The sequence below is a fragment of the Lycium barbarum genome, chromosome 2, assembly GCF_019175385.1.
Source record: "Lycium barbarum isolate Lr01 chromosome 2, ASM1917538v2, whole genome shotgun sequence".
Classification (NCBI taxonomy): domain Eukaryota; kingdom Viridiplantae; phylum Streptophyta; class Magnoliopsida; order Solanales; family Solanaceae; genus Lycium; species Lycium barbarum.
The window spans coordinates 19,776,670-19,791,572 of NC_083338.1; the positions used below are offsets into that span (position 1 = coordinate 19,776,670).

General features: G+C 36.0%; 1 protein-coding gene across 5 annotated transcripts; it reads left to right on the forward strand.

Moving 5' to 3' along the window:
- Positions 1-10,240: 10,240 nt before the first annotated feature.
- LOC132626299 (uncharacterized) lies at positions 10,241-14,881 on the forward strand. 5 transcript variants are annotated; one of them, XR_009577229.1, is made up of 5 exons: positions 11,169-11,522; positions 11,634-11,745; positions 11,845-11,925; positions 12,952-13,290; positions 14,683-14,881. XR_009577229.1 is itself a non-coding variant. In XM_060341121.1 (4 exons), the coding sequence occupies exons 1-3, from the start codon at positions 10,604-10,606 to the stop codon at positions 13,161-13,163; spliced, it is 468 nt and encodes a 155-aa protein (XP_060197104.1). In that variant the 5' UTR covers positions 10,241-10,603; the 3' UTR covers positions 13,164-13,290; positions 14,707-14,881. The 5 variants fall into 5 exon arrangements, 2 of the variants coding, with proteins under 2 accessions (XP_060197104.1, XP_060197103.1); XR_009577230.1 differs by having other exon boundaries at positions 11,171-11,327; XR_009577228.1 differs by lacking the exon at positions 11,845-11,925 and having other exon boundaries at positions 11,174-11,327; positions 11,408-11,522.
- Positions 14,882-14,903: the final 22 nt, after the last annotated feature.

The window sequence follows — 14,903 nt, forward strand, 5'->3', positions numbered from 1 at the left end:
AACATACTTGAAATAAGAAGAAAGTCTTCTTCTCTTCTCTAAATCTTTGTCTACATTTCTTGTCTTATATTATTCTTATTAGACAACACGTTATCAGCACGAGACTCTACCGTCTAAAGAAATTTTCGAAGGCTAAGGTACTGTTTTTCTTTTCTCTATTTTATGGCTAACCTCACGAAACTTGAGTTTGTTGCCCTTGATATTTCAGGCAAGAACTACCTATCATGTGTGCTAGATGCTGAAATCCATCTGGATGTTATAGGTCTTGGAGACACCATTAAAAAAAATAAAGCATCCAACCAAGAAAATGCCAAGGCTATGATATTCTTGGGTCATCACCTTGATAAGGCCCTGAAGATTGAATATCTTACTATTAAGGATCCACTCGTTTTATGGAAAAACAAAAAAGAAAGGTATGACCACCTGAAGCTGGTCTTCCTCCTGTCGTACCCCATTTTAACCGGGTTATAATTAGAGTACAACATATTGGTGATTCCTATTTGTTTTATTTTTAAGGAGTCGCCACCTAATTAATTTAACGGTGAATTAGGACACCTCGATGTTAACTAAGGTAAAGTTAAAACTAAACCTCCGTTAATAGTCTGCTTAACCAATGTGATTCTAGGTAAGGGCTCTATATTATCCTAAAGGGAAAGGGTTAGGCATCATTTAGAATCCGCTAACTACGGTTATCCGACCAAACTTAGGTTAATTAATTTAGATTAAATATAATGCTTAAATCTTAAGAAAAATAGGTTGTAAATGTTATTGAGGTTTTAAAAGGAAAACATAATGATGCTATTTAAACTAACTTGAAGAAATACATAGTAGTCCACTTAAAAAGAAAACTTATAAATGTTGTTAAGCTTAAAATAATAATTTTATTTTAAAAATGAGACTTGCAAAATATAATGTTTTGTATATAAATAGAAGCTTTTAAAAGAAAGCCTAGCCAATTTGACTTGGAATAAAAATGACATTATATGAGTATAGTGATGTAGGAAATCTAGACTTGTTATGAATAGAATACAAAAGGTTTAAAATAATGTAAATGAGGCTTTAAAATTCAATTAGTTAGATATGCTTACTTAATCTAAACTATTTTATAAATAGAATGCAAAAGGTGATGGGTTTTCTTTCTCTTTCTTATTAACTTTATTTAACTATGTTCGACTCAAAATATGTATAATCAAATTAATCTAAACTGTTTATAAAATATACTCGGATTAATATTTGTATATTAGTGACGTTTAATTTTCTAATATAGTAATAAATAAAACATAACTCCTTTGATTCAAAATATTCTATTTTAAAAATCAATTGTTCTGAAAGTAAATATTAAGATACTATAAATAACTTTAATGTAAAGAGAAGAAAACGAAACTTATGGTATTAATTGAGTTTCTCTCTTAAATTTACTACCCATTATACTAAAGCCAGCCCACTAAATTTGCTAAGGTTCGCCTAAATTAAGAAAATAAAAACAAAATAAAAAGTTAGTCACATAATACAAGTTAAAGGCACAAAAAAAAAAAAGAGGCCAACTAATATCAAATGGGCCTGCCCGTTTTGGGCCACTGTGATCCGTAGCTGCAGTTGGGGAGAATGGGCTCAACCCATTTGTAAACTGCTGCGCACTGTTCATGCCTATTGAGCATTAGCCCAGAATTTCCGTTTCTTTTTGTTTTGCTGCAGACTGGGCTGATTTGGGGATGACTCGAGAATATTATGTTGGGCTTTTGGCCCAACACCGAATGCGGGAGAGGAATGAGTCCCTCGGATTCGTATGCGAGGTTCATGCAAGAAAATGAAAAGAAAAGGATTAATACATGATCAATAAGTAAGCTTAAAACATATAAAATGCAAACTTGAAACAAATCGGTAAATTATGCATACATACTATGTATGTCTATGATGTGAAAGCATACGAAATTTCGAACAAGTATAGAAAACACAACGTACTTCCGTTATATCTAACGATGAAATAAGAATCACGATTATTGCTAATCGGAGAAACTTGTACTCTTTGTTAAAAGATCATATGATAAAAATCTGTTTTAAACTTGGAGGTACATTTTAAAACCTTTTATGTAAGAGGGATGTTCTTTTAATTTAGATAATACACTGCTAAAGAATATCAAAATGGGTCAGCAACTTTGTCTTTTAATAACACCCAACTGGCATGTAATTTCCTCACCAATGCTTACAAAATAGATTCGGAAAACACAAAAATACCAACAAACAGATTCAGAAAAAAAACCATAAGCATGCTTATTTAGAGTCGCTGTCCAGTTCGAGCTAATTAGGAACCACATCCAACAACAGTCTAAATTAAATGATGTGTCCAGATGACAATAAAAGAGAAATTAGGACTAAGTAGACCAAATCATACCGAGAAAATCAAACAACAAAACATTTTTGAACTTAACCCTTTTCCTAGTCTCATCCTTTACTTTGAAACTCGTTTTTTACAGGAAAACAATCAAGTGTAATGCAAGCAAGTTAACTGAACATAAGGTAATCCAAACAGTTTCCAAGAACCATGTTGACCCTTTTTTGAAAAGAAGAGAATCCATTACTTAGCCATCTACTAGTGAAATCTTATTCAATAAACTATCACAAAGTGATTCGAAGTCCTAGTTCAGACAGGTCCCAAACAAACCTGTATACATTTTTAACTTTAAAGTCTACCAATGGTGAGATGCAAGCAGTTTTAATTCATGTAAAGCAGTAGACATGTGTCATGCTCAATAAACAAATACTGTTAATCGCATACAAGGTACATGGATTAATGAGTTCCCCTTTGTAATGCTACTGTACCAAACAGGGTATACAAAACTATCAGCTAATGAACATACTAACAAACATGTAGTATAACAAATGACAACAGTTAAATGTACAGGCAAAACTTAGGCTCAAAACTAATAGGCATGTGAGGAAATTATCATTTAAGCATGACCTGATCGCATGAGAATACATGACTAAGATGGATTAAACATGAGCATCATCCAAATAAGGTACTAGACAGCATCCATAAACACATGGTTTAGTGATATCCAAACTCACATAAGAACTAACAACATACTTAAAGACTAATCATAACGACAAAAACTAACACCAAACTGAAAACTGGACTACATTAAAGTAATAATTCAATAGCAGCTAAACTAACATATAAGCAAACGACGCTATATTAAACTAAAACGGAACAAACTTATAATGCTAAAGCTGCTAACAAATGCTAAACTAACCATTAATTTTAACAATCAATCACAAATGTTAACCAACACATAATAAACAGGAAATAAAATCCGCACACAAACAAACTAAAACGAGCTCGTCTAAACACCAAACAGAATAGACATACAGATAGACCCGACTATAAGTAAAATGGCTTAAAGGAGGAGAAATTACCTTCTTCGGGTGCAGCGAAGTGAGGTGAAGGTTTCGATATCTACCTCGAAGACTACTAAATCAGGGCTTGCGATGCTCGAATTCACAGCAACAAACAAGGCAGACGAAAAACAGGAAACAAATATTCTAATATTTTGACTCGACATTTTGAATTATCATAACCACTCAGAGTAAGCTTAGATTAAAATCCAGTTATAAAGACATCTATTTGATTGATTCTGCTACTACACACACGATATTCAAAGACAAGAAATATTGTTCTCATTTACTTATGGGTAAGGCAAATGTTAATATCATTTCTGGTAGTACTAATTTGATTGAAGGCTCCGGAAGAGCCATCATAATTTTGCCTAAGGGAACAAAACTTATTATAAACGATGCTATGTTCTCTCCTAAGTCCCGAAGGAACTTATTAAGTTTTAAAGATATCCGTCAAAATGGACACCACATTAAAACAATGGATGAGATGAATCTTGAATATATTGGTATCACCAAGGATGTCTTTGGCTAGAAAGTTGTTACATAAAAGTTTCCTGCTTTTTCTTCTGACTTATATTGGAAAAATATTGATGTGATTGAGGCACGCTCTGTCGTAAACCAAAAGTTTACTGACTCCAATAAATATGTTTGTACTTTGGCATGATCGACTGGGACACCCTGGATCTATAATGATGAGACGAAATAGAAAATTCAAATGGGCATCCATTAAAGAACCTGAAGATTCTTTTAAATAATGAATTTTCTTGTCCTTCTTGTTATCAAGGCAAGTTAATTATAAGGCCATCACCTATAAAGGTTGGGTTTGAATCCCCTGAATTTTTGGAACATATACATGGGGATATTTGAGGACCTATTCGCCCACCTAGTGGATCATTTAGATATTTTATGGTCCTAATAGATGCTTCTTCTAGATGGTCTCATGTGTGCTTGTTGTCATCTCACAACCTGGCGTTTGCGAAATTATTGGCACAAATAATTTGATTATGGGCATAGTTTCCTGATAATCCGATAAAGTCTATTCGCCTTGATAATGCTGCAGGGTTTTCATCCCAAGCATTTAATGATTATTGTTTATCAACTGGGATAAGAGTTGAACATCTTCTGGCTCATGTTCACACTCAAAATGGCCTTGCAGAGTCATTAATTAAATGTCTGCAGTTGATTGCAAGACGATTACTTATGAAAATGAGGTTGCCCACGTCCGTTTGGGGTCACGCTATTTTGCATGCAGCAACACTTGTTCGTCTAAGACCGACAAATTATCATAAATTTTCTCCGTTGCAATTGGTTTTGGGTCAAGAATCTAATATATCCCATCTAAGAATTTTTGGATGTGCTGTATATGTGCCTGTAGCACCACCACATCGAACCAAGATGGGTCCCCAAAGAAGATTAGGAATATATGTTGGGTTTGAATCACCCTCCATTATTCGCTACCTTGAACCATTAACAGGAGATTTGTTCACTGCTTGATTTGCAGATTGTCGATTTGATGAGACAATTTTCCCAAAATTAGGGGGAGAGAATAATGAAATAAAAAGGGAAATTTTGTGGAATAATCCATCATTGTCTCATCTTTCTATTTGTGAGCAAGAGGTCCAAAAGATTATTCACTTGTAGAAAATAGCAAATCAAATGCTAGACGCATTTACATATTTGAAAAGGATTACCAAATCACATATCCCTGCAGAGAATGTCCCAATTTGCATTGATATCCCTATAGGACCATATACTAGTGTCATAGCAAGTGAGTCCAAAGAATGCCTGAAGCGTGGTAGACCATTGGGTTCTAAGGATCGAAATCCTAGAAAAAGAAAAATAAATGGTCAAGATGACACTACTAAAGAACCTCATAAAGAAATTTAAGATTTGAACAATACTGATATTCTTGAAGAAATCAATGAGCCTGAGACTCCAGAAAATGAGGAAATATTAATTAATCCAATTGATGTTGGGACTAATTTGAATCGATTGGAAATAAATGTGGATTATGTCTTTGCTTATAGTGTTGCAACAAGAATTATTCAAGATAGTGAGGATCTTGAACCCTAATTTGTTAAAGAATGTCGAGAAAGATGTGATTGGCCAAAGTGGCAAGAGGCAATTCAATCAACGTTAAACTCGCTTACCAAACGGGAAGTTTTTGGACCTGTAGTCCAAACATCTAAGGGTATTAAACTTGTTGGTTATAAATGTGTTTTTGTGCGAAAAAGAAATGAGAAAAATTAGATACAAAGATATAAGGCACGCCTTCTTGCACAAGGATTTTCACAAAGGCCTGGTGTCGATTATGAAGAGACGTACTCACCCGCTATGGATGCAATAACATTATGTTATCTCGTTAGTTTCGCTGTCCATGAGAGACTTGAGATGCATTTGATGGATGTGGTTACAGCCTATCTCTATGGATCACTTGAAAATGAAATATACATGAAAATCCCTAAAGGATTTAAGATGCCTGAAGCATGTAGTTCAAAGACTCGAGAAATGTATTCAATCAGATTGCAAAGATCATTGTATGACCTGAAGCAATCCGGACGTATGTGGTATAACCGTCTTAGTGAGTATTTGTTGAATGAAGACTATACAAATGATGCCATGCCCATGTGTTTTTATAAAGAAAACAATATCGGAGTTTGTTGTACTTGTTGTATATGTTGACGACATAAACCTTATTGGAACTCCTGCAGAGCTCAAAAAGGCAATTGATTATTTAAAGAAGGAATTTGAGATGAAAGATCTTGGAAAGACAAAATTATGCCTTAGTTTGCATATTGAACATTTGACAAATGGTATCTTTGTCCATCAATCTGCCTATACAGAGAAAGTGTTGAAACAGTTTTATATGGATGAAGCATATCCACTAAGTAATCCCATGGTTGTTCGATCACTTGATGTGAATAAAGATCCGTTTCGACTTCAAGAAAAGAATGAGGAAATTCTTGGTCCTGAAGTACCATATCTTAGTGCAATTGGTGCGTTAATGTATCTTGTCAATACAACAAGGCCTGACATATAATTTTTAGTTAATGTGTTAGCAAGATATAGTTGTGCCTTTACAAGGAGACACTGGAACAGAATTAAACACATATTGAGGTATCTAAAAGGGACTATCGATTTGGGCTTATTTTATTCTAACAATTGCAGTCCCGATCTTGTTGGTTATGCCGATGCAGGGTATTTATCTGACCCACACAAAGCTAGATCTCAAACAGGCTATGTATTTATATGTGGGGGTGCTGCCATATCTTGCCGATCTACAATGCAGTCTATCGTAGCTACCTCATCAAATCATGCTGAGATAATAACAATTCATGAAGCAAGCCGAGAGGTTGTGTGGCTGAGGTCAATGATACATCTCATTCGAGAAAAGTGTGGTTTGAAATGTGACAAAATACCCACAATCTTATATGAAGATAATGCAGCATGCATTGCTCAATTGAAGTGTCACGACCCGACTAGGGGCTGCGACGGGTACCCGGGGCTAACCACCGAGCACCGCTCATTCTGCTACTCATCATATTCACTTAACGGTCTTTTATCAAATTTATACTCATATCATGAGAAAGTCATATTTCACTTGAAAACATAAATACTTTTATATACATAAGCCTTTAGGCCATCAAAATAATATATATACATAGTAGCATCCTCGTGAGACCATATAACCCACACTGCGTATCTACGAGCCTCTACTGGAGTGCTAGACATAAGGACGGGACAAGACCTCGTTTTGCCCAAAAATATACATGTACATGAATATACACAAAAGAATAATCATAAGCACCTCCGGACAATGGATTTCCCCCAATCAGCTGCTAACTCCTATGAGTTTGGATCATGATCACCTCCCTGTCTACCCGTAGGCATGAACACAACGTCCAAAGAAAACGGACATCAGTACGAACATTGTACTGAGTATGAGAGGCATAAATAATAATGAGACATCAATGAAATGAAGAGGCATCAAATGAAGGGCAATCTGTAACTGACTGTGACTCATAAAAGCAATAACACATACTGACTTACTCATACTCATCATCATATCATATGTGCATAAATGTATAAGTATAAGCATAAGCTGCCCGTCTATGTAGGTACGGTGTGATAATGTATAAGTTGCCCGTCCATATAGGTATGATGTGATAATAATTAACCTGCGTCCAGGCCTCCCGAGTCTAGGGTATAAGCTGCCCACTATAGTGGTGTGTATATTTGCCCGACCATATAGGTACGGTGTAATATCATCATCATATGCTCATCATAATATGCTCATCGTAGTATGCTCATTATAATATGCTCATCATAATACATGCATGAAGACTCAAGGACAACTATACTTTATCGGGGTGACGTAAGGTCGTGATCTCCCGATTTCATTATGGAACATTCGCAAGCATTCTACCTCACCTTGAAAGAAGTAGTATATAAGGTGAGGGTGTACAATACATAACATCATCGACTTTATGGTACTCTGCCTCACCTTGAAGGAACAATACATAAGGTGAGTGTACACAATACATGACATACTTAACTTAATGGTATTCTGCCTCACCTTAAAGGGAAAAATGTATGAGGTGAATGTATACAACATACGTCATCATTAGCGTTATAGGGACGTCATATCATGAACTCTAGAATCTTTAGACTTAATCCCCTCATCATCATCATTGGACTCATAACATATCTCTTATCTCATATAGCTATTCATGATCATAGACTCTTGACTTTCCGGTATACATAGAGAATTCATGGAGAGAAGGGAGAATCATACCATCGGAATCATGCCATAGAAAGAAAGGACTAGCCTCACATACCTTTGTCTCTTAACTATTTTATTGCTTGCTCGTTCTCCTTTAATGCACTCGTTCTACCTTCAAGAGAATTCGTATCGACATTAGCTAAAAGGTTACAAGAACGTGCTTGCTAAAGCAATAGAAAATTGGACGACATTTCCTTCGTTTATACAACTTTTCCCGTATTCTATATCAACTCCCAAGCATTCATAACAACGTTCACAATATCATAAACGACAAGTATCATTCATTTATATTATCCACATTTCACAATTTCACTTTAATTCATCCATAATCATGACCATAGTTCACTATCGTGTTCTTTCACATATAATACTTATTCCATGTTCTACATGTCATTCATAACCTATTTACAATATCAACATATCCATTTTCATGATTCATTCCAACTACTACTCAACAATGTCACTATTCACACTTTCATGACCTATTTTCTATATCTTTCTACAATCCAAGTGTCTCCACTTCTCCATACTTTAAATAACATGCAAATACCATAAAACCTACCTTAGGTAGTGTAGGGACAAGTCTTGAGTGGTATTACTCTTCTTGCACCAAAACCCTAGTTCACCTCTCTTGAAATTTCTTGACTTGGATGAACTTTGATGTGTTTCTCACCCTTAGTTTTGTTGATTTGAAGAAGTTGACCATAAATTTTTCATGAGTTCTTGTATATGAAATGGGTGGAAGCTTCTAGAGAAGTCTTGAGTTGTGGAGAATGAAAAATGGAAATGAAATAAATGAACTTGGGTCTCTTATTTAAAACTTGAAATCTGTCCCGACGTCATTATACGGTCCGTATAATTGACCGTAAAACTGCTCCAGTGAGCGTCTCATTCTGTATCACTTTGACGGCACATTATACGGGCCGTATAATTTGACCGTGAAATTGACCCTTCAGCAACCTCATTCTGTGACAATCCTACGGTCCATTATATGGGCCGTATAGTATTATACGGTCCGTATAATCGACCGTATAACCCATCTTTTCACTGATCTTTTTCTTGTCACTTCGTTTGATCTCCAATCCAAAAGGAACCTTCTTAGCACTTGTTTATCACCTCATTAACAATCTAAGGGACGTTATAACTCTTCTCCAAAGCACCATTTAGTTATCATTAACTCGTTACTCGAAATTCCTTTTTGGTACACATAGTATGCCTTGCCTTCTTTCGGCAAACTTGCTTCTCTTATCTCAGATGCCTTTAAAATCTTAACTAGGTTCATCAAACGTCATTCCTTCCTTATGAAAATATCGTATGCTCGTATTCTTCGTTAGTCTATTCACTGTGCGTAAATGGGGGATTTTCCAAGGTGTAACATGAAGGGAGGATTCATCAAAGGAGATAGGACAAAACACAATTCACCAATATTGTTCTTCACACACGAGCTCCACAACAATGGTGATATCAACGTGCAACAGATTGTTCAAGTGATAATATGGCTGATTTGTTCACTAAGTCTCTACCAACTGCAACTTTCGAGAAGATGGTGCATAAGATTGGAATGCAAAGACTCAAGCATTTGGATTGGAGTTCTCATCAGGGGGAGCAAATACGCGTTGTACTCCTTTTCCCTTAACCAAGGTTTTCTCCCAAATGGGTTTTCCTAGTAAGGTTTTTTTTTTTTTTTAATGAGGCAACTGACACTCAATGCGTACTACAAGATGTGTGTACTCTTTTTCCTTCACTAAGGATTTTTCCCACTGGCTTTCTCCTAGTAAGGTTTTAACGTGACACACCATCAATGAACATCCAAGGGGGAGTGTTATAAATCAACTGAATGTAGATGTCCCTTCCGTAACATCTTAGTTTATTCAGGAATGTATTTAATAAACTAGTTAATAGATTATAACATTCGGATAGAATTCTACCCTATATAAATGGGTATTTCTAGTCCTACAAGAAGATATAAGAAACATACTTGAAGAGACTTGAACATATTTGAAATACGAAGAAAATCTTCTTCTCCTCTCTAAATCTTTATCTACATTTCTTGTGTTATATTATTCTTATTTTACAACAAAACCAATAATTTTATTTATTTATTTTTCAGCTAGTAACAAGTTTCATTTGCATAAAGTCGGGGCAGTGGGATCTGCGTTCCCGCCATTCAATTCTTTCCCAGCCCGTGAGAGGAGACTCGATAAAAGCACCAAACTTGTCATCATCTATTCATCTTAATCGTTCTCTCATCTCATGAATATGTATATTCGCCACTCCCTCAATTCATTGCTAGGGTTCCCCGTAGTGACTAATTCCATATTGCGATGCTTCTTGTTATTTAATTAACGGAAGGTAACTGCATATTGCAGATACATATATAGTGGGCGGTAATGGTTCTGTTACTTCTGTAGATTTAGTTCCTCGATCATGTGTTGTCAGCTGTTACTTTCGCTGGAGTTATTGGTATTGGTAGCCATATTAACTGTTTCTAAATTGTGTGCGGGGACAAAGATGAAAGATCATGCTTACAAATTATTACCTGATCGGAGACAGAGTAAGTTTGTTATGTGACCTTTGTTGGTTAATAGATTACGTTCTTATCTGCATACTGCTGTAGCTTCTCAACTGTTGGGATCGAAATAATCAGTGACCTACATATTGGGAAGACTACTAACAAAAAAGCATAAACCTATAATCTCCCCCTAAACATAACTCCTTTAGAGACTACATTGTGGATGCAGATGTCTTCAATCTATAGATGTTTAAAGTCTTTTTCCCCAAGACAAGGAATAACCAAATATGGAAGAGAATTATATTTTCTTTTCAGGAAAAGTAAAAACAATTATGGTAATACTTTGACTTTCATTCAAGAGAAAAGTAAAACTCACATATGGTAGGAAAATTAAGGCAAAAACCCTAACATCAACCACGCCAACCATAGGTTGTATGAGCATGTTTATTTTAATAAACTTTAAGTGGTTTTTTTTTTCTTTCTAAATTGCTCAGTCAGTTGACTTATTAAAAAAAAAAAAAGAGTTGACCTAGGAAACTTGTTATGGCTTCTTCTGAAGCCTGAAGGGCTGAACCTGTTCTTCCATGGCGAAGAGAATCAGTCGACCTTTAAAATAAAGCTGTCGTTGTGACTTGTGAGGTAAAGTTAGAAATACTCTCAGATGAGGATGTTTATTCTAATAAACTTAACTTTTTTCTTTCTAAATTTGCTCGGTTCAGTTGACTTTGGAAATTTGTTATGGCTTCTTCTGAAGCCTGAAACTGTTCTTCTATGATGAAGAGAATTAATGGACTATTGAAATAACGCTGTCCGTTGTGATTTGTGACTTGTGAGGTAGGTTAACTTAGTACTCTCAGCTGGAAAGGAGTCATTTCGGGTAAAGTATGTTGTACAGTTTTCCTACTTTAGGAAAAAAAAAAAGTGACAGCTCTTGAATTTTTTTAGGGGACAGCTTAAATTGGATGACTTTCGCCACAGCGCTTTGGGCACATGGTGCAAGGGTGCTATTATGTGGTGGCTGGTGGATGGATCTCCCTTATTATCACAATTGTCAAAGGTCAAGCTTCATCTTAGGTGTATATGTGCTTTAGTGATCTTTAACTGCTATAGTCTACCCTTCAATAGATGAACCTGTTGTCTTGGATTTGATCAGTAGATATCTCAAAAACTTCTATCTGGCCCCTCTAATTGAAGGTGTTGTTGGGAAACATTTGCTCTGTCTAGTTCTTGTTTGATGGTAATGTCTAGCCCTCCTTCCAGCATATATATTTTTAAGGTTATGTTTGTTAGTCTGAACGTTAAATCATTCGAGATTTCTGCATTCGAGCCTGTAGTGAAGTTTGAAGCTTCTGAGCAAAGGTGCAGTGCTTGAGTGCTTTGAGTATCTGCCCTGTTACTTATTATCACAGTGTGCATTAAGGGCTTTACCACTGAAATTAAAAGCTTTGTACTGATGCAATTGCATATGCATGCCGGTGTGTATCTCTGCCTTAGACATTTAACCTTATAGGGATGCCCGTGGAGATGGATGATTCGGCCTTGATTTAAATGTAAATTGAAATGATAATTTAACCAATCTATAAATTTTGTATAAATATTGCATGATACCATGACAATACACAAATGTTGAGCTGATATCATTTACGTAAAGGTGATTTACACGTGCTCTATACCTTCCATTGATTTTCTATGTCTAAGTCCATGAAAGGAATCCCTACTTTTCTGCTCTGCATTTAATGAAAGAGGTGATCTAGAGTACGGTGTTCTATGCAATTTTCTGCAGTGGGCTTCTCCAAGCTTTTTGATTTATCTCATCCATACAAGTTTGTCTTTTATACAGAAGGTCAAAGCTTTTTTTCAGCTTTTTGAGGTTTCCTTGATTGTCTTTATAGGACAAGGATTTGTTATGATGAAAACTGTAGGAATTGTGATTAATATTAGCAGAAGAGTTGATTTAGCTACACCAGTATTGACTAGAACAAATACATTTATTATGTTAAATAGAAGAAGCTATAAAGAAATGACATCTATCTATTTAGAACGAAACTGCGCTAAGGAGGCTCAGCGAGTTTGGGGACCAAATCTGTGGAGATATTGCTTATCGAGCTTGTATAAGTGAGGGTGTAGAATTAAAAGTCAGTATATTCTAGATTTGATATAAACACTCATTTGCCGCCTATTTGCTTAGCTCGCTGCATTCATATTTCACTATGGGATCTTATATGTTTGGGCTAATCATTTCTAATAATTTGCTGATCTGCAGGCCCGATGATATGTCCTAGGGACTCTTTCAACCAGATACAGCTATACTTTGTAGCTGCAAGATTAAGGCACACTGCACCTGTGTCTGATGTCATCTTTACAAAGTATAGTGATTTTACAGCCAACTGTCTATTCAAGTCCAAATCCATGAGAGCTTCCTTGCTCAGGGTCATATGCAATATTACTGTTGAGTTTGTACAACAGTATGGCTAAAGCCAATGTATAGCACGTTCATCAAGTGGGCAGCTAAGGAGATGGAACACAGGCAAGGCAAGCCACTAATTGGTCTTTCCACCCGTTCGTGAAAACACTGTTTACAAGAAAGGCAACTTTTGTGCACGTGAGTAATATATTTGCAATCTAAGTTTATCATATATGCGTGTCTACTTTAAAAATAGTTTTGTAAATTTATACATGCTCCAAACTCAAAGCAGTGGGTTTAGTTGAACCCGCCTAACTGAATTTGTCTGAAGTCTGAACAGGACCCGAGGCTTTGTTCCTTAACCTTTAATACGTGGGCCCCCTAGGTTTGAGGTGGCGACAAAATTGAATTACTCAGTTTTTCCCTTCTTGTTCTGTTTATAGAAAAAAAATCTTTAGTTTCAAAAGGAGTCGTTTGGTCCGCGGACTAAATTATCCCGGGATTATAGTCCTGGACTTATAATTTTTGGACTAATTTTTCCCACATGGGAAGTGGGATAAAATAATCCCAAATTTAATGAGATAAGGTGGGATATCTAGAATTAAGTCTGGAATTAAATTTGTACGATGTTGCGTTGACGATCCCGGACTTAATGGGTTCCTGACATGGACATCCAGTGCAAGACCCACTGCAAATGTATTTCTATTTCTGATATCCAGAGATAGATTATAGAAGGATCTTGTATAAGTCCTAAGTTTGATAATTGCTAGCATAAACATTACTCATTCCAGTTTCAAAATACTAGTAAGATATCTGGAAAACCTTAATAAGAAGGTATAAAGTCTCTAGACTGATAGCTTCTTATTGTTATGATAATCTTTATATTAGTACTTCTCTTAATCGTTGGGTGTCTGTTCTTTCGTAGCAGAAGTGCCCAAGAAAAAATAGGGAGGAAAGATGAAGTTAAACAACAAAAGGGGCAGTTGGGAAGTGAATCTGTACAGATTACTGTAATCTAAGCAAAACATTTATTAGCATACCCTTGGGATCAAATTCCCTTACTTGAAACTCAATTTTAAGAGGGCAAATCTGAAAATTTACTCAGTTAGAGTTAAGACAACCTCGGTCATTCCTACTCACTCACGTTGAAATTGTTTTCACAACAGCACAAAAGTCATTTGGTTTTGAAACGTTTGTGGGTTTTGAAAGACTCATTGACAGATGTGCTCTGCCTCTGCTGCATGCGTTCCATCTTTCATATAACCCCTCTTTTTCTCACTCTCTCTCTTACTTGTCCTTTTTGTATACTAGTACTGGCGTCACCTTTTTGGGTCTTTTTGCACTTCCGTTTTTCCCTTTGCTCTCTCTGGTGGTTTCTTTTCTTTTGGTTTTTGAGTATTGGTTTCAAAATTCCGGTGCTGTTCTTGTTCTGTGTGTGCTGTGAGAAAAGAAAATGGCTGCCCTGGCTGGTGCTCCTCTAAATGTGTGGGAGGAACTCAACCAAAGACTAGCATTCATGTGTTATCCAGATAGCATTTCAATGTATTTGACATGGTTCAATCATTTCTTTTTGGTATATGCACTTTTCAGAATTTAGAACATCTTCTGTTAAAGGTGGCACAAGTTCCCGCTGCATCGACTCTAGATGCTATTCGACCTGCAATGGAAGCACTAGTTGCAGATGTCCTTCTACGGCATCCTGACATAGATGTGAAGGTGTCAGTTGCATCTTGCATCAGTGAGATCATGAGAATTACAGCTCCAGAGCAACCATATGATGATAGCAGAATTAAGGCAAGCACAACTCATAC

Excerpts from the sequence above, each read along its gene's own strand:
- LOC132626299 (XM_060341121.1), top strand. The coding sequence starts at position 10,604 with ATGTGTTGTCAGCTGTTACTTTCGCTGGAGTTATTGGTATTGGTAGCC. Across the intron at positions 10,731-11,633 it reads ATTACCTGATCGGAGACAGA|GGGACAGCTTAAATTGGATG; the intron begins GTAAGTTTGTTA and ends GAATTTTTTTAG. Across the intron at positions 11,763-12,951 it reads AAGGTCAAGCTTCATCTTAG|GCCCGATGATATGTCCTAGG; the intron begins GTGTATATGTGC and ends GCTGATCTGCAG.